Here is a 27,812-nt window from a genome sequence, read left to right on the forward strand (position 1 = left end):
AATCCCTGCTCCTTCCATCAAAGGCTGAGGGCAATGCCCTAAGACTTGGCTGGCCTCCAGGACGTGCCCTGAAGGCTGCAGCTCCTGGGGAATGTTTTCCTCTCTTTTGGATCACTCTGTCTCTAGGTCCTGCCCATAGCAGTCACCCAAATAGGGCCTCTCCCCTCCCCCAGGCTGCGCACCATGCCTACACGCAGCCCTTTGAAGCTCATCTCACAGGAGCCCAGGCAGGGACTGACTCTCTCCAGGACAATGACCTGGATTGCGTCCTGCTGGAGGCAATGCTCTGTGACAGTTCTGCTGTATGGATGTGAGCACATGTGGGTGCTCAGTAGCAGGGAGCTGTCTCTTAGCTAGAAACCCCACAAACCCTTGCAGATCTGCTTGCACTCCCTTCCCAACACTAACTGTGGTCAGGGAAACCAGGAGCACACCATCTGGGCCCACGGTGCAGGCACACCTTGTAGGATGAGTGATGTTGGCACTGGCTCACTCTTATCACTTCCAGACCTCAGGACTTGCCAGCAAGCGGGTAGACCAGATGTCTCCGACCTCGCAGGGTGACAGAGCAGGGACAGGGAGGGGTGGGTCTGGCTTTCCTCTTAGCGTCAACTCAGCCATCTCTTCAAAAGCAAGACTGGGAAATATGTGCCCTATTCACCATAACAAGGCAGGGCAGGAGGCAGCTACCCTGACCTCCGTGTTTCTTCAGGTGGACCCCTGTCGTCTGTTCAGAGAGGTATTAAAAGGAGGGACCGAATGGGGGCACAGGCACAGGAGTAGACAGGTTAAGCAACTTGCCCCAAGGGGCAGAGCAAAGAGGGTCCAGAAGCAGGACTGATCCTCTGCCCCACCCAGCGGGTCTTGACTGCCCCGTCCTGCATGGTCTTTCTAACCAGCTGGACTAAGACCTGGAAACTTCTCCCTTCCACTCTGGAGCCATCAGAGGCTTGAGCAATGAAAGGCAGATTGCTCCCGACTCAGTGGCTCCTGCCTCAAGACGGTTCCAGTCATGTCAGTCCTGCAAGGGCTGAGACCACTCCTGACCTGCTTCACCTGGTACTCAAGGCTCAAGCATTGGCCCGACTGGATCTTCAAAGAGTATTTGATGAATGGACACGAGGGCAGACGAGCGCTCAGGCAGCTACAGCACTGTGGCTGAGCACATTGGCGGATGGCAGTTCTAGTCAATGGAACTTTTAGAGCCACTGCAAGATGACCACCTGCCCCACCCGGAGAGGCTGAAGCACCAATGGTAGGGCCCGCTCCTGGCGTTGTTGTGAGGATGTTTTGGGCAGTTGCTTGAGAGGCCCAGCTAGCAGGGAGTGCTGGGCAATACTGCTTTCCTGTTGAGCTGGGTGGACCGGCATGGGTGCTACAGAAAATGGCTTCTCCTCTTCCTCTAAGGAATGCCTCCTTAGCCCTGCCACCCACACACCTCCAGTCTTGAGCTCTCTGAGCACCCATCATCTTTGCTTGGGGAAAGCGGTTCCTCAGTCCCAAATGCTCCTGCTATGGTCTTGTGGTGGTGGTGGTGTAGGGGGGCAGCTGTCAGCACTCACAAAACAACAGCCCGAGAGAGGCACTAACAGCAAAGGACGATAGTACAGAGGATGATGGTACAGAGCACGGTGGGACACTGGAAGAAGGTGCAAAGATGACCTGAGCTGACCTCTCCCCAAGACCCTTCAGATAGAGAAAGCCCCTCAAAGCCATTGGTTTGTGCAACAGACTTTCCAGAGGTGAGGAGGTGGCTCTGTGATATCGAACAGCCTCTTGCTCCCTAGGGCCTTCTCTCTGGGAATGGGCTCACTAGCATGGACAAAGCAGGGTGAAGTGAGGGCCTGAGAAACTGACTGTTCAGCTCAGGTCCAAAGCATATTCTGGAAAGGCTGGTCATTTGTTTCAGCTCACAGGTACATGTCCCTGACACTTCCCTTCAGGGACAGTGGGTCTAGACTGCAGGACTGCCCAGTTGCATCCAAGCAGGAGTTGGAAGAGAGCCAGGGGACATGACCCTGAGCTCATCCCCAGTCCCCTTCTCTTTACCCTGTCCCCTTTCACCATGAGAGAGCTGCCTCTCAGGCCTCTGGGCAGCAGACCTGGAGGCAGCTTGGGCCAAAGGGCCATTACTCTCTAGTTCAAACAACATTATTGGCTCAGCTCTGGGCTATGGTTTCTTATCTGCAGACAGAGTGCGTGTATGCCTATGAGCTTGACCTTCAGCTGAATGATTATTAAGTGATGTAAGCATTGCTAATACCTCTGTGGCTTAAACATGTGGCAAATGATGCTTTAATAAAGTCTCCGAAGGACACGGCCCTGGTACTTTCCAGGCCCCCGGATGGCAGCTGGAGGCTCAAACTGGAGGCTGCGTCAGTAGCAGGTGATCTATTCCTGGGGCTCAGCCTCACCCTCCTGAAACCGATTGAGCTACAGAAACAGTGACAGGGGCACACGCAGGCTCAAGATCTCCCTCTCTCTGCATCACTGAGGCTAGGTACCTTTGGTTTCAAAAATGAATTAGGTGGGGAGGGTGAAGGCAGCACCTTCGGTCTGAGAATTGCAGGTCTGCGAGTCTCCATGTGGGCAACGGGGTAAGGGTGTGTATGGACTGGCTGCTTGTGGTCCTGCAGGGACACTTGCATAGGCTGCCCTGATTCCGAGTCAGACGTCACTGGAGGCTTCAAGGCTTGCAGGGAGGGACTGGGAACCTGGGAACTCCAGGGACAGATCAGAACTGCATAAGGCATACGAAGAGCACTGAGTCCTCTCTGGATGGGGGCATCACAGCACTGTTAGCACGGCGCCACCACAGGGTCCCCTGATATGTATATATACCCTAATGAAAGGACAGACAGGCTCAGTCTCGGGGTAGCAGGTCTCCACCCACACATCACGTCAAATACGAGTCTCAACAGCATACAGAATTGACCAAGGAGATGACCGACATCTGCTAGAGGAGGAAGAGGGTGGTGCTTTACACCCCCGAAACACACCAGCAAGGCTTCTGCATTGCAGGGTTCCTTCTCCTTGAGGGTAGCAGCGTAGACCCTGGCCAGGTGGGCGGGTGCCCTCTGCTCTGGACATGGTGGGTGTGGTCCTCTCTCCTACATCCCTGTATTCACTGATGGGAAGGAAGGAGTCCAAACCCAGCCCTTTGCTTCTCTCCAGAGGTGCTCACAGTTCCCAAGAGACCAGACCCCTGACTTTCTTCTGCTGAGGTCCAGTCATTGCAATTGAAGTTCGTACCATCAGTGCCCACTCCTGTGCCTCCAGCTTATCCTTCAAAGTCAGTGCAGCTCATTCTTGGACACTCTGGAGGCAGGGGCAGGGTAAGAACGAGGAGTCAGAGGTAAACTCACCTCCTAACTGAACCAGAGAGGGGCGAGGCGACTGCCCACCCTCTCCCTGCCAAAAAATACTGTCATTTTCCAGGAAGGAGCCAAGCCCAGCTCAGCAACTGACAAGACAGAGGCAGATGGGTTGGGAGCAAGGGTGGGGGACAATATGGCAAAGAAAGGCATCCTCCGGAAACGTGCTGGCCCAGCGGCGGTTTGAATACTACGGCTCTTCTCTACGTTCTGTTAGGGATCCGTCCTTTCCGTCTCTTTGTGGTTTCCTGGGGGGAGAATCCACCTATTCTTTCTTTTTCCAGGAACACATCTTCAAAAGAAAATGGAGACATTGGGTCTGGAGGTTTGGAAGATGCACAAAGCAAAAATAATGTCAATGAAAGTACGGTAACCGACAGGACCGGGCAAGGGTGTGGGCCGAGGCCGAGGCCAAGGCGGGCAGTGGGATGGATGCTCAGGGTGGCTGCGAGATGGGGCAAGGGACCAGGGTTCCCTCAGGTGAGCTTAGTCACGGCTCTAGCTCTCCCACACTGGTGGCACCCAGGGATTGTGGGGGGTCATTGGGAGGGGGCTTGTGGGTAGCTGGGTGGCCACTGATCCTCACAGCTTGGCAGACCCCCATTTTGTACCCTTGTCCCTGAAGGTGGTGGAGGCTTTGTGGTCGGTCTGCAGTGGCTTCGTCTCCCCCTCTCCCCTCCTCCCACTTATAAAGTAGTGGCTGTGCCCGGGTGGGCTCCGTTAGGCCAGAGAATAGATGGCATTGACGGGTGATGTGGCCTCTGAGCTCTCGTTGCCCTCTGTTTCCTCCTTGTCCTTTTTGACCGTGTACTGGCCAATGAAGGAGCCATCTTCATTGAACTGCCCTTCGCCGCCTTCCCCATAGTCCACCAGGCTGTCGTCACTTTCCTGCTGCTTGATGGTTCCGTCCAGAGACGTCTGGCTGCCCTGCAGGGGCTTGTTGTCCTCATCACTGGCCAGAGAGAGACAGAGAATCAGGGCCTAGTGGGTCCAGCACAACCCAAACCAGGTATGGTGGGACAGGGTAGCGGACTTCCTGCCAAGCACAGGCCTTGGGGATCAGCCAGGCCCCATCCTCCTTGTCCCACGGGGGCTGCGAAAGGAAAGCTAAGAGGCCCAGTGAGGACAAGCGTCTTCCTTAAGGGGAGATGGCATGGGTACAGGGCAGGGATTGGGGAGCAAGCTTCTGGATTCCTGGTGTGGGATCCTTCCCACGTGACAGGCCACTATCACAGCGTAAGGAGGTAGAGGACGGCCACCCCATGAGAGGCAGAGCCATAGCTTGTGAGATCACTTGGGGTGGCAAGAGTCAGGACAAGGAGTTCTAGTCCTGAGTGTGCCCCTGTGACCTGTCCATGGAAGGTGGACCTCCTATGACTCTGCAGGGCAAGGCTCTGCCCTTGACCAAAGCGAGGGTCTTGCTTTGGGATCAGACCTTCCCCCACCTTGCCACCTCCCTGTCTCTGTGCTGCTCTCTTGGTTATCTGGCTTATCCACAAACAGGTGCTCCTGCTTTGGGCCTAGCACGTAAGAGAGGCGGGGTCATGGGAGACAGGGGCATACAGAGAAGCACTCGAGACCAGCAATTTGAGCACTAGGAAGGCTTGGAGGGTTCTGCCAGCCCCAGCCCCCAGCCCTGTCATTCAGCTCTCTCCTCGGAGAGCTGGAGGCTGGTTAGTAAAGTGGCATTGGCCCATGGGGCCCAGATGCCTGATCTGAATAACTGCACCCTGAGCCATTTCTGCCCCTGGCTAGGAAACTCTGTGTGCCCTTTAGGCTCAGAGGGGGGACCAGGTGCTGTTGGCTGCACTTCAGAGGTGAGCTGGGCTCCCAGGCACACAGCAGATGTGGACCAGCGGTAGGGACTGGGGGGCCCAGCAGGTGGGACCACAGTGGTGCCAGGCAGTCTAGGCAGACATGCCGCACCCTTCTCTGCTCCTAGCCCACTCTAAGTCCTTCCTGGATGTGGGGAAAACAACCAGCTGAGGTGCCATTACAGCAGGCAGTGCATTCTAATAACTGCACTGGGCAAAGACAGCCGGAGCCAGAGCTGAGCAAGATACAAGAAAAGCCATTAGCCAAGTCCCTCCAGGGCACGGAATGAAGGCCGCCCATTACCACAGCTTCGCAGGTGCTCTGCAGGCAGTGCTGCGGGAGGGACAGCGGTGGAGGGAAGCCAGTGGGTCTCTAGAGTTGCGCTGAGTTTGTGCAGGAAGTGGATCTCTCTTTGCAAACCGGCAGAATTCACTGCCAGGCTCCTCAGCCCCCTTGCCAGTCTTTCACCCTGCACTCTTCCCTAGGCCCTCTGCCCCACCGCAGGAGCAGGAGAATTATTATGCAATCTGGGGGGAATTCCTGTCCCCGTTTCAGGCATATCCACTGGACAGAGGTGGCCCCAAAGGGGAGGGTTCAGTGTGGAGGTTCTTGAGGGTAAAGGGGACCTAAGTCTGGAAGAGCAGATCTCACCTAAAGGAAGCTTGAATAAAAGAGTGGCCCTGGTCTAGTCACCTATTGGCCTGGCCTCCAGAGACCCTCAATATCCAAGAGGACAGATTTGCAGGGAGAGAGGCAGAGAGCCCTGTCAGAACTCAGCCACAGGATGGAGGAAGATGAGGAGGGAAAACATACCTCCTGGCTCTCTGGCCTGCACCCAGAGCAGCTTAGTTCTTCCTCTCACTTATCTGGGACTTTTCCCAGTCTGGGATGCTTGGAATCATGCACCTGGGGCTCTAGGATGGATGCTGCAGGGCCTGCGCCCGAGGTGAGCGCGTTTGCCCATGCTGGCTGGGCATGCACCTCCTGAACACAGTGGGCCTTGGGGACAGCGCGCACGCAGCAGGTGCTTTAGCCCAATGGCTTTGTTTTCCAGGGGAGGAGAGAGGCACATGAGGAAGCAGCTTCTCTTAGTGTAGGATGCCCACCCTGTGTGTCCACCTCTGGCTATGCTGAGGGTCTGGGGGAGAAAAGACACCTTGGCCTTGGAAATGAAGGCCAGCTCATGGGGAAGCTGGACCCTGCCAGGGGAGCCTGGGAATAAGGGGCTGCATCTCTGTGCCTGTCCTTCGGGAAGGACGCTGGAACTGTTTGGCTGGTTGTGGCTCCTAAGCTGCCAGACCGGCACCCATGTGGGCAGTGACTCTGCTCCCATTGGTCTGTTGAGGCTTGCCAGGCTGCTGATGGGCAGAGAGGTGGAGGCCCAGAAAGGATAAAGAGAGGCCAGAGAGCAGCGGTGACCCGGACTGGCTAGTAACCAGGTGGGGGCAGGGAAGGAAGGCCCTGAACAGACCTTTCCACTCACCTGGTCTGAGAATAAGATTCCATGACCCACCCAGCACCATTCCTGAAGGTTTTTTTTTTTTTTTTTTTGGTGGTACTGGGGATTCTCTGCCTCATTCTTGAATTCAGAATATACCTGCCATTCAAATGGACAGTTGACGATTTTGTTAAGTTGAGATACAAAGTCCTGTTCAGATCCATAGGAGAGCAGCACTGGCTGGCAGTCCAGCCCCTATCCTCTTCAGCTCTGCCTGGGAGATGAATGTGGGGGCTTGGGCAGGTCTCTTCCCAGGATGGGCCTCAGCCCTGCCACCTGGGACACAGGGCACTGGGCCTCTCCCAGGCCCATCTACCCTAGAGCCCATAGACGTCACCAGGTTCAAGAGGAAAGAACCTAGACTTCCTTGCCCTGCCCCGTCACTGCCTGAGGCTTAGACACTACATCCCGCTGGTCATTATCTTCAGGGTTAAGGGTGGTTTTAAGCAAAGAAGCCTGAGAGTGGAACTCATTTCACAGCATGGGGGGGCCCAGGCTGCATTTTTAGAGGTAAATGGTAGAAAGAAACATATAAGCAGCTCAGTAGTTTGAGTTGTGCAATTGTATGAATGAAGTGTTTAAGGGTGGGGGAGCAGCCTGGTCCTCTTTGGTCAGGATTCACAACCTCTCTGACCACATGTCCTCTGCCAAGGCATGGTCAGAGAGTCAGAGGTGACAGCCCAGTGGGTGAGGATGTGGATACAGTGCCTTGTGGCCCAGCTGCTCTGAGGGGAGTGGGCTGCCTCAGGGCAGGAAGGACAGCTGCCAGTCAGGGGGAGGAGATCCCGCACCTGTAGTCAAAGGAGCCATCCTCTTCTTTGGGGTCTTCAGGGCCAAGGGGAACGTCCTTCTTTTCTCGCACTTGGTCAATAAGAGAAGACAGACACTGATTAAGAGTAGGCCCCTGCTCTCCAGGGCCCTACGGCATGTGGGGCCAGAAGACACCACCCTGGGCCTGCCCACCCCTCCCACCCCTCGACACCTTTTAATAAGATGCCATCAATTCTTCCCAAAGTCAATCCCTTGATTCTGCCTCGTCCTGCTCACTCCAAGGGCTCTCTTTACATCCCTGTTAACAACTAAATCTCCTCCCACCAAGCTCCCACTGTCTCTGTATGGGCTCCTCCCCAAACCCCCAGAGATGTGATCCTTTCCTCCACCAAAGGCACATCCTCCCTTGTTCACACCCTTCTCCTGCTGTGTATTAGAATCCTTTGTGCACAGTTCCTGTGCCCCTAACAGAATGTAGTTCTCTTCTCAGGGTGGAGACTGTGTATTTCTCCAAAGCTGCTGGCAGAGTGCCCTGGTCAGGGAAGACACTTGTCACACTAGGGATGGAGGCGCTCTCCTATCTGGGTCTTCACTGAGGTGCCCTTTTCCTATACACCCAGCCTAGGCCTGCCTTGCTGTGCTGTGGCCATTCCCTAGGAGGCAGCTGCAATGTCAAGGACAATCATCTCTCCTTTAGTATCCCTGGCACCTAAAACAGGCTGGCATGCAGCAGGCACTTACCTGAGGGTTCCTTTTTAATATATTTATTTATTTTTTTCGGTAGTTATTGGGGATTGGACCCAGGACCTTGCACATGCTGGGCAAGCACTCGACCTCTGAGCTATACCCCCAGGCCCATGAGGGATGCTTTATGTATTCTTTTAAAAATACAAGTCAGGACAATCACTCCTATTTTCAGGGAGGGGAACTGAGGTCTTGAGAGGTGAAGAACAGATCACATAACTAATTAGCAGCCACATGAAGCTGAGAGGAGGACAATTGGCATGCTGGCCCTGGGCTCCTGGGTCTCTGGGCTTTTAACATGCCAGGGACCTACCCTGGAGCTGGAAGTCAGGAGGCCTACTTTGGAGAGATTTCTGGGAGGAGGATGGAGCACTTTTGAAGAGGCTCAGAGTACATCTGGTGAGTTCCACTGGGAGGGGAATGACTCAGGGAGTCCTCCCAAGTCTTGATGTTACCTGGAAAGCTGGACCTCGCCCTAACTCTGGCTTTCTCTCTTATAGAAGGAAAAGAGTCGCAAGAACAAAGTGAAAAAGCATCCCTCACTGGTAAGGAATTGCAATTTCCTGAGCTCCCTCACTGCAATGGAAGCAGAACCCCAGGGCCCTAGGGTCTGAGTGTAGGAGGGCAGGGGAAGGAAATAAGACAGAATCTCCTCTCCCTTCCAGATCCTTTGTGTTGAGCTTTGGCGAGGACCTCTGTATAGTGACAGGGAGAAGGAGGTATCTGGGGAGCGTGGGGTGGTCTGGTCATGGGGCTCTGCAGCAGGGAGTGACTTCATCCTGCAGCCCAGCAGGAGTTCTGCTCCAGAGTCATCCATTACCCTGTCTCCTGTCACCCCACCCACCCCGTCATAGACAGATGGCTTGCTTGCCCCTGCTTGAAAAACAATCAATATTTTCAGAAACAAGAATGCCAGAGGTCCTTGTTCTTGACCTTGGTTTGTCTGGGCTGGAGGATCTTGGCCATAGAAGAGAAACACCTCTTTGGGACTCAAAGCCCTTTAAGTGCTGTGGGGTTCAATCAGTGCCATCCACTGCTCCCCCTTTCCAGTTATCTGTGATCCCCTTTGTCCCGCAGAGGGCCCAGCTCTGCCACCTCTTTCATGGGTGTGCCCATCTGCCCAGACCCCTTCTCTTCCCATGTTATCTAAAATGCCTCTCTTCCTTCCTCCTTCCCTGGGACACAGGGTCCTAATGAGATTCAGGCTGGAAAAAAGCCAATTTTCGAAGCAGATGGGTGGTGAGTCAAGGCGAGGGAAGGTCAACCTCAGCAGGAGCCAGGGTTCCTTCCATCCCTCTCTGGAGCGGCCTGGACCTCACCATCCGCCCACCTCGGTGGACATAATTAACTCAAGTGCTTGCCTGTGGCACTAATGCAAAGAGCAGGGGAGAGGGCCACGGTTCCAAGTCTCGGATTGGGCAGATCAGGCGGGTGACCTGGTGACTGGTGGGAAGGTTCCCTCACCTGCTCCCCTCACAGGTCTCACCTGGGTACTTGCCACCTCGACTCCTCTTGATGAAGCAGACGATGAGCAGGATCAGCACCAGGAGGGCGATGGCGCACATGAGCCCAATGAACCAGCCCTGGGTGGCGATGTCGGCCTGGTTGTTGGTGTAAGCTGAGGGGAGGGGGGTCGGAAGCAAATCCGTGAGTGAATGCATGGTGGGGGTGGGGGAGGGGAGCCCGAGGCTCAGCTATGGCACATGGATGGTTCTCCTGGAGCCTAACACTACCATCTAGCCACTCTTTGGCCCAAACTACCTGGCTAAAGGGACAAAAAGAAAACAGTTAAAAAGAGCCAAGTTCAAAAGATCAGAAAAAACGCAAAGTAAAGGCAGAAAGGCATGCAGGGAACGGAGAAGCGGCAGGAGGCTGAACAGGTGCTTCAGGAAGGGCATTTCCTCGGGACGAGGCTGGGCATTCTTGCAAACCAGAGGGATGGCCACAGCCACGTGGGGACTCAGGGGAGGCCAGGGATTGTCTGTGGAAGCACAAGTCCTGTGAATGGTTCTGCATGCCACCCATGGGAGCGGGAGCTGAGGTCATGCTGTGTGCACCTGCTGCCAGAGGCCTGGCAGGCCTGCACAGGTGCAGGGCCATATCCCTGCCCACAGCGGGGTGCCAAGGCAGCCAGCTGTCTTCCTGGCAGTGGGTCCTGGGCCAGGTGGAGGAACAGGTCGTCCTGTGCCTTTTCATGTCTGCCCAGCTGGACTGAGCCTGGCAGCAGACGGTGCAGGCCCAGGTTCCCCCAGACAGGATGGCGCTGATGCTGGGGCTGCGCCTTCTACTCACTCCATCCCACTTCCTGCCCCGTGAGAGGGCCCTGGTGGCCTGTGACACACCCACTCACCCTCTCCCTGTGACAGTGCCCTCTGTCTGTGCCTGAAGACCTGCCTAAGATCTCTTTGTGTTTGGAAGGGCACGCAGGAGGGCCTAAAGAACAGGAGCCCAGGGGTCATCGGGTGGTGTCCACAATGGCTGGGGTTGGGGCTTAGGAGCACATGCTCAGGACCCTCTCTGTTTTCCTACCTCTGGACTAAGGAAGAAAACACACCTCCAGAAACAGCCTGTCACAGACACTGAGGCATGAGGTAGGGAGAGGTCCAAGGAATGGACACGGCCAAGCAGCTCTGGAGCCTGCCCATCCAGAGAGACCTGGGAGCACCACACAGCAGCAGGAGTCATGGAACCACAGCACCAAGCCTTCCCAGAAGGCGCATGGGAAAAGCATGGGGCCCCCAGGGCTCTGTGCACCCCCCACTCCCACCACATGCCATCTGTGAGCCAATATCTGGGCATAATCACATCCTTCGCTGTTCTTGGGAGCTACGACTGTTTTCTGTGTTTTTCAGTGCCCAGCCCAGGGCACTGCAAAGGGACGGCTCTTAGTAAATGCTGAAGACTGACAGATAAGTGCTCCACCTCCAGATGGACTGCTCTGGAGGTCCAGAGTAGCCCTGCAGCAAAGCAGTTGAGTCCAGTAAGAACCCGACTTGTGATGACCCTGATCTGGGTGTGCTGTGGAGAAAAGCTCCATCTAGCTGGCAGACCACTCCCCACAGTGTCAGAAAAATCTTCCCCAAGCCCCACGTAGAATCAGATCTCTTCCTTGCTTTAACTCTCCAAAGAGTCTCATTGCTTTTGGAGAAAGAGCTGCATTCCTCATCCTTACAGGCTCTGTCAGAGCTGGACCAGGCCACCCCTCTCTATGTCCCACTCTGCTCACTCTCCATGCGCTAGCCACACTGGCTTTGGTCATTTCTGCCTTGGAGAGTCCCTAAGGACAGCCCTCCTGGATTTCCCCAGTTTTGGCAAAGGCCCCCTCCTCCACCCCCACATAGTCACTCTTGATCAGAAAGCTCTAATTTATCTTTTCCATAGCACTTGTAACCATTTGACAAATTACTACTATTCATTTATACTGATAAGCACTTCAAGGGCTAGGCACCGTTCTGGGCACTTTCCCACATATCTAATCCATGCCACCACAACCTCATACATTAGGCAAGTTTTAATTTTTGTCCTATTTTACAGAGATAGACATGGAGGCACAGTTTAAACGACTTACTCAAGGTTGGGGGGCTAGTAACTGACAGGGTTAGGATGTGACCCCAAGCTGTCTGGCTCCGGGAGTCTGTGCTCTGCCATTCCACCCTGTGCCTCTCCCCAGAAAATAGGCTCAGGGGTGGGGCTTAGCCTGGTCTCCCCAGGGCTGGAGGCAGAGCCTAGTGTGTGGGGGGAGCTCCACTGCCATTTGCTTGGAAGAGGAACACTTGACCTTCTTGCCTTTGTTCAGCGCCCCACCCCTTGGCCTGAGGGGCCACTGTCCACCTTAAACTCCACCCTGTCCTTCCCAGTTCCTGGCAGGGAGTCTCTGACTTCATCTCAGCTCTTCCAGAGCCCAGCTGGAGGGAGCCCAGCTGGAGGGAGACGCAGGCCCAGGCCTGTTGGGGATTCACTTGTCATTCTTCAGCTGGACTTTGCTGCCACCTGGCAATCCTTTTATTCCTCTCTCTGTCCCTCCAGCCAGCCCAACAGCTGTGTGTCCAGAACCTGTCCTCCCTCTCCCTCGTGCGGCTCTGACTGCCGTCTGCCCACATCTGCGCTGACCTCCTGTATTCCACGGACACTCTGGGGACCCTGGAAGCTTGAAGCCTCTGCAGCTGTCCCCTCCTCCTGTACCAGAGGCAGGATCCTCTTCTCTCCCTTCTCCCCCAAACTCCCTCCCCTGCCACATAAATGGGACCCAGTGTTGCCTTCCTTGGTCCTTCATTCCTGCAAAGACTTCTGAACACCCTGGTATCACGTTCCCTTTCTTCCTCTTCACCGTTTCCTTCCCGTCTGTTAAACTTGTTGAGGTTTCTTGTGTCTTAACAACCCTGAGGAGCGTGCTAGGCCTTCCAGCCCCAGCTCATGCGTGGCCCTATTTAGAGGAACTCCTCCATTTCCCGTGGGGCCAGCTCCTGCCCAGTCCATCCTTCAACCCCACAAGCTGACCTCAAGCCTCCGTCGCCAAGCCCGCCTCTCCCCAGCCGCCCTCCATTCCCTGCCTCTTACCTATGACGGGACTGGTTCCAACTTTCCAACTGGCAGCCCTCTTACTCATCTCTCTGTTGTCCCTGCTGCCAACTCCACAGCTGTGAGCCCAAAGCTCCCTCCTGGTGGCACTGATGGCATGTGCCTCACTGCCCGCCCCCGCCAGTGACTTGCCACTCTTGCCCCCTCTAATGGCTGCCGGTGCTCTCTCCCATCCACCTCACCGTCCACTCTAGAGGGGTCCCCTCACATCATGCCCCCAGTGCCACTGGAGACAGTGAGGCATTATGTCATGCTCTAGGATGTTTCACGGTAATGCCACCTGCCTTCTCCACCCCAGCCTGGCCTTCAGGGTGCTGTGTAGTCTCCCTCTCTGTGCTTCTGCCCATCCTACCCAAGAGGGCCTGGGCTGCCCTCTTCCAGGTCACCAACTTTCCACGTTTTCCACCTCCTTCCTGAACCTTCCGTTGCTCCAACTCACCCCATCTCTGGACTCTGACATGGCTCCCAACTATTCCACACAAATGTAACATTAAATTGTCTTGTTTGCTGGATCTTAATTGTACTATTAAAGTCTTGAGAAAAGGGGATCTTCTTGAGCCCCCTAGTATTTAGCATGATGCTGGTCAAATAAAAGAGATCAATGACTACATGTAATCCTAATGTAATACAGTTAACCTGGGACCCTGCTCTAGGTTTTACCCCTAATGCCACCTAGGGGTCACATTTATGCTGGCTTGCCCACACACGAGGCCCTAGTAGACCAATCACTTCACTTGTGTTTGGACAGTGGCACATATTTTTTGCAGAGAAGTTGATTTTGCCATCTTCTTGGTGCCTATTCTTATCCTCTGGCTGCCATCTCCATGATATTCCAAGTCACAATTCCAAGGCAAAGTGGTCACATGGGCAATTTTAGAAAGCAAACATACCTTTCCACTCCGGACAGTACCAGGTGAGTTCAAGCATACCTTCAGTCCTTACTGAAGGGTCAAAGAATTTCCTATGACATAGAAGGCACTGATGGCATATGCCTCACATACCCCAAGTGGGGTATGTGGGCCCAACTACACCCCATCAAAATGAGTTAATTTCTCAAGAACCAAAAGAAATTTAGGATTTAATGACCTCACTTGGAAGGTGACCCCATGGCTTGGGCTGTGAGAGGAAGGATTTTAGCAAGGCTCCCAGGCAGTTACACTTGACTGCCCAGGCTATCCTCAATCAATCTGCTATGCTGGTTTGAGGGCCAATGCTGTCAACATTCAAGGAGCTGGTGCATGTACACCACCACCTTCAGCCAGGAGTGATGGGAGCCTGAATAGCACCCAGCCAGTGTAGGCCCAAATGTCTTTCGCTCTGGACCAAAGCCTCAGTGTCAAGCCCCACCACTTCCCCAACCCAGTCAGACACAAGCACTACACCTGCAAAAGAGGCGGTTCCACCGACTCCTGTGTCTAGCTGGGAGGAATTTGATTGGCTACAGAAGACAGGCCAGTCAGCCAAAGTCAGCAGAATTCTGGAACAGGGGTCAAGAAACAAATATAACAGATAGCCTTTCCTCACATACATGTGGCTTGGCTGCGGTCACGTAAGCACCACTGTATACCCCTCTATGCCCTCCTTCCCTGTTCTGTAGTCCCTCCTGCCTTCCTGGGGTCAGAGCAGACCTGACTGCTGGCCCATCCCCACTAACCACCACAGGACAGGAAGGCTGCCTGCCCCCCCGCCCCCCCCCCCCCCACATACACCTAGCTGCAAAGGGCCAATGGGTCTCTAAGGGTCCCTCTGAGGGTCCCAGGTTATGTGTCTGCAACACCTCACGTCTCTTTGGTTTCAAAAGCTTCAAGGAGGTGATTAACATCCCAATGGGATCTTTTTGGTGAGGGCTGGAGAGCCCAGTAGCATTCCCAGTGGGTTTCCTTCCTTCCATTTCCTTCCAGAACTACTGCAGAATGTTGCTTCTGCTGACTAAAGTGACGACGGCCTGCGGTTGCCTAAATGACCAGTGGTTGGGGCCCAGAGATGCTTGTAAATTTGCTTTGATGAAACATGAGGATCTGGGGGATTGTGTGGACTTGTTTCTGGAGTCCACCCACAGGAAACAGTATGCATTTCTGAAGGATTTATATACACACACTAACAGGCACACACAGACTTTGGAAAGTGAAAATATTTTCTCTCCCCATGCGGTTTGCACATAGTAATTTCCAGCAAGCCTGGGAGGGAAATGAGCAATACGAACTCAGAGCTAGGGTCATGAGCCTGCCTGCTCCAGCGTATGGGGAAGAGTCTGGAAGATGTGGCAGTTGTTCTGAAAGCAGGCGATAAGATCCACCAGGCAAAGAGAAATAAGTCTCTAAGTCAACATTCAGAAATAGGGGCTTTGGCTGTGGAAGAAGTCGCTGCAATTTCTTTCTGTACTGTCTGCCTACTACCTGGACACAGAGCAGGATACCCCCAGGGCCAGGACCTGCTGGGTCCTTTCCTCTCTGGATTTCTCTCCCTAACCTCACCCACAGTGGCAGAGCTTAGCATCCGGAGAGGCTAAACTCTGAAAGAGCAGGCTGCGCTGGCTTTCGAAGCATTCCCTAGGGCGGGCCTCTGTTCCCAACCATCATCTTTGCTTCCTGCCCCTGTTCTGGACTCAAATTTATAATGAAGTACGATGAAATGAAATGCATGCACCAATGAGCAAGAGCACAGGACCCCAACTGGGTCAGAGTCCAGCCACCTGCTCCGCTTGGTCAACTGTCCAGTTGCCTGGCTCCCTGTGACAGGACAGCCGGGCTGCTCAGATATCCTGCCAGAGTTGGCCCAGCTAGCCCCAAGCGAGGAGCCAGACTCCCTGAGTCTCAGTGGCATGGAAATGTGCATAACAGGCGGAGGCACGGGGAGGAGGACAGATCTGGAGGGACCAGGCTAGAAAGGGTGGGGGGAGACAGATATACAGATGGGCAGTGACTCCCAAGATGCAAGCTTGCAAAATCAGCCTTGCTGGGCCAGGCACGGGGAGGGTAATGAATATTCAAGTCAATGTTCAGAAATTCATATAAATCATTGTGATTTTCCTCCCTATGCATCTAATATCCTGCATCTGATTAGAACATCCCTAGAGTCAGGGGCTGATCCTTTTCTCTCTTAATCTCTCCTCCCACCCCCACAAATACCCTTTCTCTCAGAGCTTAGCATACAGGCCACTTAGCTGCCCCTGGCTGATTTGAAAACTATTCACGAACCCAAGAGTCCGCAAGGCCACCAGGCTCCCAGCCACCCCTCCAGCAGACAGACTTCTGAACCCCAGCCCTTTCCCGGAGCCACCCCACCCATCAGCCTGTTCATTTAACACAACAAAGATTCTTCTCCAGGCACCGCAGAGGCCTCTACAGAGCAAGAGCTTCCTCCCCTCCCCTAGCAGGACAAAAAGTCACCTATTTTTAGGTAAGACAAAATTGGGACAAAAATGAAATCAAAACAAAGCCTTAAATAAGTTGTGTCACGCACTGGAATTTTTCTTGACAGATGATGGTGGCAAGACAGTAAACATACACGCTGATCCCTGCTTGGGTTCCTGGAGAGATTTTTGGATCAAGTCCCTGTGACAGCCCTGTGCCCTAATCCCCCATGGAGGAGGCAGCCCCTGAACACCTGGGGCAGGCGGCCTGACTCCCAGCAGTCCCCAGACCAGCACACCACAGTTTGCATATACACTAAGCCCTTTTGTTTTGGGCTTAGCAGGGGGGACCACGCAGTCCCTGTCTTCATTATACAGTCCTTTGTTTCCTTGGATCCCCGCTCAGCCCCAGGGGCCCAGAATCAGTTTACTTCTGGCTGTGCATGCACACCTGGTTCCTCTGGCTTCCCGGGGAACTTACACATGCCATGCAAGGTGGGGAATCAGGCAGAGATGAATCTTCTTTCCAGGGAGAAAAGGCAAGCTGGAAGCAGAGGATGAGGATGAAATGCCTCATGCTTTCAGGGGACAGCCAGGCCAGCTCCCCTCTCACCTGTACTGGTCATAAAGGTGATGACGGTACTGCTGATGCCCTCGTTGTCCCGGGAATAAACCCTCAATGTGTACGTCATCCCAGGATAGAGGTCTGTCAGCTGTATAGGCTGGGCCTGGGCCTTAACAGGGACAGTTTTTTTCGTATGGTTGCCTGGGGAACAGAAATCTTGGTCAGCCTAAAGCCAGGCACCAGGAGCTGGAGAGACAGTGCTTAGTTTCCTGGTCACCTGTCAAAGGTAGAAAAGGGCGAGGGGACCGCGGGTCCAGTCCACTGTACAGACCAGGAGAGAACCAGACAGCTGGCTCCCTAGTGCCTGTCCATGCAATGCTAGCGCTCTCTCTCTTCCATGATGCCCCTTCCACAAAGGACACTGTTTCCTCTTATAATTCTCCTTCCTCACCACAGTCTTAGCGCTAAACATACCATGACCTGCTTAAATCCTCAGCATGTTGGTGGACACTCCACTGCCCTGGAGTGATTCACTTTCCAAGTGGGATCTTTCTGGTGAGGCCAGAGAGCCAGTCAGCATCCCTTATGGTTATTGGAGATGGGACAGGAAGAGTCCTTGACTCTCCTTGGCTCTCACTCCTGGCTTCACCTCTCGTGTCCCAGCAAGTGGCAAAATCACACACCAGGTAAAGCACCTGTGTCTGCGCTGCAGGGCAAATGGTGTTGGTGTGTGTGTGTGTGTGGGGGGGGGCGGCGGCGCGCATGGGCCAAGCTGAAAAATTATATGGACCAAACAAGAGGATTCCAGATACTGTGGATTCCAGATACTGTATCCTCCAGATACAGAGAGTGAAGAGTTGGCTTGGCATTCCCAAGAGAGCTTTGGGTGGGCCATCCCAGGTGGGTCTTAAGGCTGGCGTGTGGCTTAGCTGCTTAGAGCACATGCTTGAGAAGCCAAGGGGTAGGGTTTGACCCCACAGGACCAGGGGCCTCCCCTCAGAGAGGCTGGATGTCCTGACCGTGCTCTGTAGTCTAACCAATCTGTTCCTTGGTCCCAAGATCTAGGAAAAAGGGCAAACAGCTTGTCACCAGCTCTCTGGGACACAGGGCTCTGGCTCCTGTCTCTGACTGTGGCCCTCTGGCATTCTGCTGTGAACAAAACACAGCTGGAGCCCAAGTCTGTGAACTGGCCTGGTCTATCTGGTGAAGCCATCAGGATACACATTAGGACATCAACACAGAGGTGAGCTTTGGCTTATTTTGGGGTGACTGAGAACCCTCATCCTGGGCAGGAAATGGATGGAGGGCTTGGCTGCCCGGGTCTTCCATAGTACTTGCAACTGGAGGCCTTCACTAATGGCTTTGAAAGCCCCTACCTTCTCTTTCAGTCCACTCCTCCCACCTCTCTGCCGCCTGAACGCATATTGATTTCATTAAGCTATAATTAAGCCAGGCTAAAAGGCCTCTCTGAGCCTGGGGGACTTCACAGGATCTCTTTAATGGCATCTACCACTAAGAGCCACTGCCGCCGCCACCACCTCCCCACACATCAATGCTTACTGTCGATGTACTCAACCACAAAGTCAGTTCCGGGCCCGAAATTGTGCTTCCAGGTGATGTTGGCCCATTTACTGTTGGGGAGCACCGTGACGTTCCATATGGACTGCTCATCGGGGGCTGGTGGGCAGGTTAGAAGAGGCATTAGTGATGAGGAGGCTGGCAGTGTGGGAGACACCGAGACACACATGCACACCAGCATGTACTCGCGCACACACGCACACACACACACAGAAAAGGAAAGAGTCAAACATGGCTGTGCACAGGGCCCAAAGGAGCTCCAAGCTGCAGCCTTGGTGGCCAGGCCCGAAGCAGCCATCCGGGAACGAGCGGGAGCAGTCAGGAGGACCTGAATGGGAAGGAGAGCTGTCTATGTATCCACATCGGCGGGGTTAGGCATGAAGAGTGGGTTTTGATCCACACTGTTGGAGACTGTAACCTGGGCTTATTTCCTTTTTACATTCCTTGTCATGGATTTGAGCAGTGCCAGGAAAGAGGCCAGGAATGAGGTCTCTGGTCAGGATGCCAAAAGAGTGGGAGACGTGCTGTTTTTTTTCTTTCAACCATGGAAGTTCTACAGGAAGGTGAGGCTTGTCTTTGAAAGTCCAGCAAGAAAGGATGGGGGTGTAGCTCCTTGGTAGAGCACTAACCTAGGGTGTGGGTTTGAGTTCTCCCTGGGTTCAATCCCTAGCATTTACTGCTCCCCAAATCAAGAAAGAGTCACAAAGAAATGTGTAGGAAGGACGAGATCGAATATGGGGAAACCCTACTGGGCTTCTAAACTGGAGTAGGACAAGGGTCATCCAGATAAGCGACCAGTGAGACCCTGGATGCCACACACAACCACCCCCGATTGCCTATGGTGACTGGGGGCTTAGAACCTTGGGTCCCAAGCACAGACAGTATGAATCCTTCTTCTGTCAGGGACTAGATGGGACCAAGAGAAGAGAACCCCTTGACACCTAACCCTCCAAACCTCGGTGATCCGGGCACTAGAAGAACACCATTCGGTTGGCTTCTCAGCCCCACAGAGTCTTTGAGGCTTGATCTCTCTGAAACACAGAGGACATTAATTATCTAGCTCCTATGAGCTGGGAGCTACTTTATCAAAGCCATGGCGCTGTCTGAAACCATAGCCTACGAACAGAAGAATGGCACTAATCTTCAAATGCAATCACTTTTCAAGAGTCCCAGCAGTCTGATTACCCCATTTTCCAGCAAAGATTTAATAGTGGAGGACTAGCATGAAGCCTTGTATTTCAAAGACTTTACAAGGGTGGCTTCTGTATATTTTATTAGCATGCAAGGGGGCACTGTCACCAACTCACTTGTCAAAAATAAATGAATAGAGTACATCAGGGATGCATTTATTCATTATCTATTTGACATGTGACTGAGTCTGAAGGGCTGGAGAAGTGATAAAAGACTTCCTGTTTTTTTTCACTTCAAAGAAGTCTCTTTTCTACTACAACCCTGTCAGGTGGCAGCTTGCCCCAGGTGAACATGAGGCATGTTAGGTGAAGACCAAAAAAGAGGTGTCACGAAGACACCTGAGGGTACTCTTCATAGGGAGGGCAGAGGTAGGCTTCGCCACTTGTCTGCCAGATATTTCAATTGTACTGGCTGCTTTAAGCCCCTTCAAATCCCAGCTCTTTGGAATTTGATGGTTCTTGCTAGTGGGAATGAATTCATGATGAGCCATGTTTTAAGGAATTGAGTTTTTTCCTCCTTAGCTTGGGACCCTGTAAAATAGATAGAGTATTTGCATTTGGTCCCAGTATAACATTGACCTAAATCTGACTATTTTCCAGGGTACAAAGATGGGGAGGGGGGCAGGTTTTAGGAAAGATCCCGCAGTGGGAAACAAAATGATTCGGAGATGGGAATGGAAGTAAGGCATTGCCACACAGAGAGGTCAAGATGCTGACCACTAAAGAACTGGAAAGTTCAAAGAGAAGGACCAAGAAAGCAAGCCCTCAATAACCAAAACCCAGAGACCAGTGAAACTCCACGTCACATACAACCTCAAGAATGGGATCCTAATTGAATAAATGATACTCCATGTATGCATAATATGTCAAAATACACTCTACTGACATGTCTATCTAAAAGAACAAATTAGGGGGAAAAAGGGCAAGAGAGGAGATACCCTCATCCTTCCACTGACTCCTGGCCTGAGTTAGGGAGTGTCCCTGAAATCTGAAAGAGACATGTTAAGAACAAACATAAAGGCCCCTTTCACTCTGAAAAAAGAAAACTGAATGAGAAATTTTGTTCAAGGATGTAAGGTTAGATAAAGATGAGAACTGATTTCAAACATCCCGGGTGGCAGAGCCGTTCTGCCACATCAAGGGAAGTGGGGATGCTTGAGGAGTGTCCCCAGCTCGAGAGAAGATCAGCACCATGGCCAGGCCCTCTGCAGCATCTCAGACCATGGTGTGAGTCGTGGGGCCAGGTCTGGGAGGCAGGCCTATCTTCCCAGAGGGCAAGTAACTGCCAGGAGCAAGATTCACTGTTCCCCGCTCCTTGGCGCACCTCTTCTGTGAGTTCAAAGCACTCAATGACAAAGATGCTTCAATGTGGCACCAGAGAACAATCACTAAGTTGCTGACCACAACCTCTAATAGCCTAGCAAGTTTCTCCTCAGGCAACTTTCTCCTCAAGTGAGTACTGCTTAAATGCTAGATATTGCGTGGATAGAGCGAATTGGTGGTTTCAAGATTACCAGTCTCTCCTCACTGCTCACTTAACACCATGCAATTGAACTGAAACAAATACACGCACATCAAGCCTCCATGCTCTTTCAGGGGGCTGAGAGAAGAGGGTCAGTTGGGAGGCAGTGAAGCCTTGGGGTGGAGGACGTGCTAGCCTGGGACTGCTGGAGGAGAGTTCTGGGGGCGTCTGGCCAGCCTTATCAGCTACCTTGTGCTGATTTGATAGCTGGCCTAAGGGCTCAGGAGACTAGAGATTCTCCCCTAGGTGCTAAGGAAAGACTGATGCTCATGTTCAGAAGCCCTGCTGCATCCCCTAGGATCACCTAGGCTGGAGAGCAGGGCCTCCTGGCTGGCGGAGGGATGCAGAGTTGCATGTTCTCCTGGCTCCACAGTGCAGCCCTGGGATCCATCCTGACCAGGGGCTCCCAGAATGGCTGCAGTTTCCCTTCGAGGCATGCATCTGGGGATGTAGGAGACAGGGACAGGAAGAGACATGGAGCTCACTTTGGGCATTATGGGACAACCTGGCAATACCATTCCCTGGAAGCTCTGACTTTTAAAAATAAATGTCTCTAAGAGTTCCTTGGGGAAAGAGAGACTAGGAGGAAAGTGGGGTTCTAGGAACGGAGCTGCCTGGCGTGGCCAGTCACTTTCTGCTCTGTGGCCTCAATTCTGCAAGGCTGGGCACAGGCATGGCAGGAGCCAGAAGCTCTCAGGGCAGCTGTGTTAAGTCCCCTCTGGAGAGCTGGACGTGGGGTCCTGTATGAGGAGCTGAGACCTCTGTTGAAGTGCATGGAGCTGAGGCAGGATGAGGAGTGCCCCACAGGTGCAGGACCACCCAAACAGGGGCAGTATATGTGTGGGGGCTCTGGGCCCCTAGGCTACAGGCAGACCCTGCCCCAGATCCCACTTCCCAGCTGTGATTGCTCTCTTAAGACAACTAGGGAGGTGGGCCCCAAGGGGACCAGGGGCAGTACGCAGCAGTACCGGATTCCTGTATCTTAGTCCCGGTGGTGGTGGTGGTGGTGGTGGTGGGAGGACTCTCCGTGGTGGTGGCGGCAGTGGTTGTAGTAGTTGTGGCGACGGTGGTGGTGGTGGCGATGGTGGTAGGCGCCACAGTTGGGATGATGGGGACTGTTGTGGCTTCGGTGGCAGCGGCAAGGGCAGTAGCATCAGTACTGCTCACAGCGCCTGTGGCGCCCTCAGTAGTTGGGGGCAACGTGGGAGGAGCTGAGAGGGAAATGCAGAACAGCCGAGTCCGGTTGGTTTGGCGGCGCCCCCTGCACGCACAGCCCCCCGCGTGCACGTGAGGCAGGGCGCCAGGGGAGGGGCTTAGAGATGGAAGCCTCCCCAAGCGAAACGAGCAGCCCCGACGGGTCGGCCAGCGGAAACACAACCATGGGAAAGGAAGAGAATGAAGCCTGGGTGCGTTTCATTTTCTTCTCATGGTCTGTGTGGTCCAAGCACCCGGCATGCACCCAGCTGAGGCCCAGGGTAGCACGGAGTCCCAGGCCAAACGCCATCCAGACACACAACCAAGCAGCACCAGTTGGGTCCAGCCCTGGAGCCCCAATCTCCTCTGAGGTGTGCAGGCGGCTGGGCCCTGTCCTGCAGGGGCACAGGGCAGCCTGCCATTCCCAGCCCTTTACTCCCAAATCACCCTTTGTCATGCCTGCTTTAGTTCAAACAGCCACCCACAGCCAATGGGACAGAGAACAGTCCCCACTCTGCGAGGGAACCTTGCAAGCTCCATCTGCAGCTCCCTGCACCTGCCTGCTACTCTCAGCCACCAGGCTTAGCTCTTCCTGTTGTCCTTGGCCTCTCCTCCCTCTCCCCCTTTCCCTCCTCTGCCTAATGATGACCCTTCCCCCTATGACCTCAATTACCCTGACTTCAGCTAACTGCTTTTCTTTCTAGGAAATCTGGGGTACAGGTACCCCAAGTCTCTCCTGTTCATGTCAGAACCTGGGAAAAGGGCACTAATGGGATCTGTCTTGGGCAGCACCATCTTCCCAGCCTGCAGGAGACACAAATCCCAGCCGCCAGGGGGTGTCCTAAGTCTCCCTCTGGGGCACAAGGTGGGGGCACAGGGTGGTTCAACACGGGTTCACTTTCTAGTACCCCCAGATCCCATCCAAAGCAATCCTTGGCTATCAGTCAGTGCTGGGGGCCTACATCTATATATTATATACACGTGACTACTTCTTCAAGGATCCAACTTCCTTCTCTAGAAGGGCCATGGAAGCTAACAAAGTGTTACCCTATCCTTACTCTCCAGTTTCAATATTTCAATATTCAAAAACTGAGAGTGTAAGAAGAATGATGGGTGCAAATCCAAGACACAGAGCTATCTCTCTGCCTTGCACTCCATCTCCTGTGATCTGATCATGGCCCATTTAATAGTGTTGACGTTAATGGGGCAGCAGATAGAGACCTTAGGCATAAAAAGAGAACTCTCTCAAGGAATAGTGACTTCCTTCCCTCCCTTGTATCTCTAGAAGTTCAGGAAAATAATAACCCCTGTCTCTCCCACTCCCACAGAAGAGGGCTAGGCCGGGGGAAGCCAGAGAAAGAATTGCCGGAAGGGTTTTCTGTATCGAGAATCAAGTGACCCTGAACTCTTCAACCAGGGCCTGACCAACAAAAGCCCTTTCATTCCCTTGGGTCTTCAGTATTACAAGTTCTCAGCAGAGAGGGAGGGAATGCTCCTGGGGTTCCACTGCTTTCCTGTTCTAAGATCAGAGGTGTCACTCGGTGCTGAGGGTATTGACCACAGGAATCACACTGGAGAGTGGACTATGCCCCACGCATTTCAGGGATTCCTGGGCAAGTTCAAAGCCAACAACACTATGGTCCCCAAGTCCAGTCAGCTCAGGAATGCATGGGAGGAGGGACATGGGGACACACACCCACACCCACACACAAACACACACAAACACACAAGCCAGAAGGACCCGCGAGGCTGACACTCTCAGGGTTGCTCCCTTTTTAACTTGAATGACCCCACGCTGGGTAGTTCAGGGACAGGTGCAGTGATTGTACATTCCTCAGGCCCTCGAAACTAAGTTCACCCTGTCCCAAAGCCACACACACACACACACACACACACACACACATGGTCCTTGGCTCTTTACAGAGACATCCACGTTCACACCCCCACAGCTCCCACAGGACATTCTAACCAGAGCCCTGGGGACAGAGATCCTGAGAGAGACCAGAGAATGTCCTCACTTGGCACTGCTGGCCAGAGACAAAGGTAGGCCATGATTCTGGGGAAGCTTCCACACCATCTGTGTCCACCCTCTAATGGCCACTTCTGCCATCACTTTCTCTCTGCTGATGCCCACCTAGCTGCTTTCCCTCTGCTCAGTGGCAAAAGTCCCAGGGTGTTCGTGAGAGGGAATACACAGGGAGAGGGGACGGCAGCCACTGCCCAGGCAGCCTCCCTGGATGCCTGCTCTCTGTTATGTGAGGACACACCCTCAGTGGGCTGAGGTCACAGCTGGCGAATCAAAGTGACCTCTGATCCATCCATTCCTCTGTTTACTGTCCCCAGACTGGACAGGGCCACTGGGGACAGGGAGAGCAGAGGCAAGAAGGAAAGGCCGAGGGAGGCAGAGCAGAGTTGGGAGCATGGGCTATCCGAGGGCTGGGACAGGTGGGCAAGAAGAGACACGCTTCCTATGGGAAAAACGTCCACTGCTCAGGTCAAAGGGAATTCAGACCACTTCAACCACTGGGAGGAGCTGGGGGAGAGGACGGAAGGGCAATGATGCCCCGAAGTGGGGCTGGCTTATAAAATGAGTGACCAAGTGCTAGGCAGGCACATCCCTGGTTTGAATGTCATTTTTTTAGCCACAAGAGAAACTATGGGTTTGGAAATCATCCTGACCAGTGCTCAGTGGAGACCACCTGGCCTGGCAAACAAGAAGAGGGAATAGAGACCCTCCATTACCTAAGGGCACCCTAGGGCAATCTGGAGCTTACACACAGGTCCCCTACCAGAACCAAGGCAGTGTCAACCCCAAGGGTGGGCTCCGGTATACTGGAAGGCACTCCAGCTACGACTCACGGTTTTCCACCAGGTTTGGGGAGCACTGTGTAGGAGATGGAGAAAATTGAGAAGAAATGCCTTGTCTCATTCATTTTCTGTGCCCACACTTGCCATGGAGCTGAGCACCCATTAGGAGCCCACCCAACATTTGCAGATCTGAGCAAGTCAAAGACAAGGACAGCAGTTTCCAGACATTCCAAGGTAGATGTTCAGTCCAAAAACGTCCACATGGTGTGCAAACTACCCTGGCCAAATCACAGACTGTCAGACAGATGGGCAGAAATCCTAACAGACTGAAGATACAGGTGGATGAGAGGGATTATCGTCACTGGGCGAGATAGGGAACAGATCAGTTTTGGGGAAGAGCGCCCAGGTTTGGAGAGGATGAGAGGCAAGAGGGTGGTGGGCCGGACGCCGGGCCCACATAAAAATTTAGAACCTGAGCTCTATTGCTTGGCACCTACTGATGGTGCAGAAGGTTCTTATGTATGTAAAGCTGAGAACATTTGATATCAGCATATCGCATTTGCAACCAAGTGCAATCTGCCTCCACCACCACTTCATGTGGAAACCGGAGCCTAGGAAACACATTTGATTGACGGACAGAGACCCTGAGCTCATTCTGCATAATGCATGCATTTGGGTCTTTTCTAAACAAAAGTAAGAAGCTGGAGTGTTGGGAAGGACACCTCTCAGCCCCTTCACAATTGCCACTCACAAGAGGGCAGGCTGGACTAGCACAGATGTCCACTGACCAGGGCAGACTCCCTGCTGCCGGACCCACCTGCCTTGGGTCCTGGTGCCAGAACTGGGGAGGTGCATGGGGAGCGGCTTGACCAATGAGCTTTGAGCTGACTTGCCCGGCTCTCCCTGCTGCCCTGAGCACCTGCTATCATAGTCACAAAAGAAACTCACATATGGACTTGAATCTGAAAGTCAGGGGAACCCCCAGCGTGGCCAGGATGGCTCTGTCACGCCCTGGAAACCTCTGTTCTGCATGCTAGCAGAGGTGTCCAGACCCTGTGGGGAGGCACTGGGCCCCAGCTGGCCCAGGTTACTGGGGGCAGGGTGGTGGAGAGGACTCAGGGAGGGGAGGGATGATGGATGGCTGGTCACCACCTACAGATCTGGCTGGCAAAACACATAAACTGAAGGAAGCGGGATATGCAACAGAAATAGAACCAACCTAGAAAGGGGGTGGGGGAATAAGTGAACGAAAGTGGGAAGGAAATCAAATCAGGCAAGGTGACATTCTCTTTCTAAGCCAAGCCTCGAATTCCTTGCCTGAGTTTCTGTTCTCCCCAGCTGCCTGGAGCTCCACCTGATACAAATCAGGCTCAGAGAAGGGCCAGGAAAGAAACCCTGGTGTCCCCTACCTAGTTCCTCCAATTTGGGGACAGGCCTCCTATGGCGAAGAGCCCTGTGATGGTCCTCAAACCTATGACATGAGGACCCAAGGAGGAGCTTGGTTAGCAGGTCAGCTCCTGGCTTCTGCTGTAGTCTTACCTCCCAGACCCCGAGAGTGGAGGCTGTTCTTGCTGCTCAAGACTTTGAGAAGGTTGTTGTTTGAGGGGTGATCAGCCCACAGTGCCCAGTATATTCCAGGTCCTGGAGCACTGGGCCCTATCCAAGGACACGCTCGCTTGTTCTCACTGACCAGAACCCGCTGTAGCTGTTAGAACTGGTGCTGGGCCCCCCATGCAGCATGCAAGACAGGCATGCACAGCGTGCTCACCCTTTTAGGGAATGGTGGGTGACCTGAGCAGGAGCCAGGAGCCAGCTGCCCCCGATCCTGCTGCCTTCTAGGGCCATCTCTGTGCTCTGAGATGCCAAGCCCAGGTAAGGGCTCAGGGGGTTCATGGGAGATAATCACTCAGCTTCAGAGAACAGTGCAGCTCAGAGGGCAGGCTGGGAGCCTGCGTGGGCCCTGCCTTCCCAGGAGGGGACAAACAGGAAGTAGAGGGGAAACATGGAGCTCTCCCCTGGCCTATGCTCCTTCAAGTCTGGCTTCCCCAACCCTGAAAGGGTGAGTCTGCAGCATGCTTTCAGCCTCTCCCTCCTGGCTGGGCTAGGCTCTGCCTGCACTGCCCCATGCCATGCCCGTTACCTCGGCTGCTGGTACGGTACCTGCAGTTGGAGTGGCTTCAGACACAGCACCCAAGATGGCCAGAGAGAGGGAGAGAGGATGAGAGAGGGAAGAGAAAACAGAGTACAGGTGAAACCACAGGCCAAGCAAGCAGAGAAGTCTGGTTCATACCTGACCCAGAAGGTGTGGCCAGGCAGTAGCTGCTGCCCAGAGGATGCCAACTGGCATGTGGGGGTCATGGTCAACCCCGTTAGAGTCAGGCATGTTCCTACCTTCCCACTTTGGTCTTGGAGACCTTTCTAATACATTCTGTTTCTACCCCTGTTCTATGAGTAGTCATCTAAGAGGTGGCAGTAGGGATAGTCCATTCAGAATACTATGTCCCCAGCTTTTTCTCTAAGGATGTGTCCTGCCCTACCTGGGACACTAAGATGCCTAGAATTGAGGGCATAAGGTATAGGTGGTGCAGCAGGCACCAACCCCAGTCAAAAGGGATGGTTTCTATATCATCTCAGGAAGATGCTGCATAGTTTCGGGGTTGACAGGAGTTGGGGAGCATATTTGGTTGACCACTCCCACCTCTCCATTTCAATCTTGCAAAGCACAGGGAGTCATGGACCCCTTGTCCTGGAATTCTGCTGCCGTAATTCTTTCCCACCAGTTGTATTTTATGAAATCAGAAACCCAAGCATGGACTGAGAGTC

General features: G+C 53.6%; 1 protein-coding gene across 4 annotated transcripts in view; it reads right to left on the minus strand.

Moving 5' to 3' along the window:
• Positions 1–290: 290 nt before the first annotated feature.
• Nfasc (neurofascin) overlaps positions 291–27,812 on the minus strand; it is a 173,710-nt gene continuing 146,188 nt past the window's right edge. For 3 of the 4 annotated variants that reach the window (XM_071600143.1, XM_071600140.1, XM_071600141.1), the window contains 3 exons: positions 9,689–9,820; positions 7,479–7,548; positions 291–4,326 (listed from right to left, as the gene is read on the minus strand). In XM_071600143.1, coding sequence (XP_071456244.1) covers positions 4,095–4,326; positions 7,479–7,548; positions 9,689–9,820 — 434 coding nt within the window. In that variant the 3' untranslated portion in view covers positions 291–4,094. Of the gene's footprint in view, positions 4,327–7,478; positions 7,549–9,688; positions 9,821–16,745; positions 16,899–18,257; positions 18,375–21,955; positions 22,199–27,149; positions 27,165–27,812 lie in introns of all 4 variants that reach the window. The other variant, XM_071600144.1, reaches the window with a different exon arrangement.

The sequence above is a fragment of the Marmota flaviventris genome, chromosome 12 (assembly GCF_047511675.1).
Source record: "Marmota flaviventris isolate mMarFla1 chromosome 12, mMarFla1.hap1, whole genome shotgun sequence".
NCBI classification, from domain to species: domain Eukaryota; kingdom Metazoa; phylum Chordata; class Mammalia; order Rodentia; family Sciuridae; genus Marmota; species Marmota flaviventris.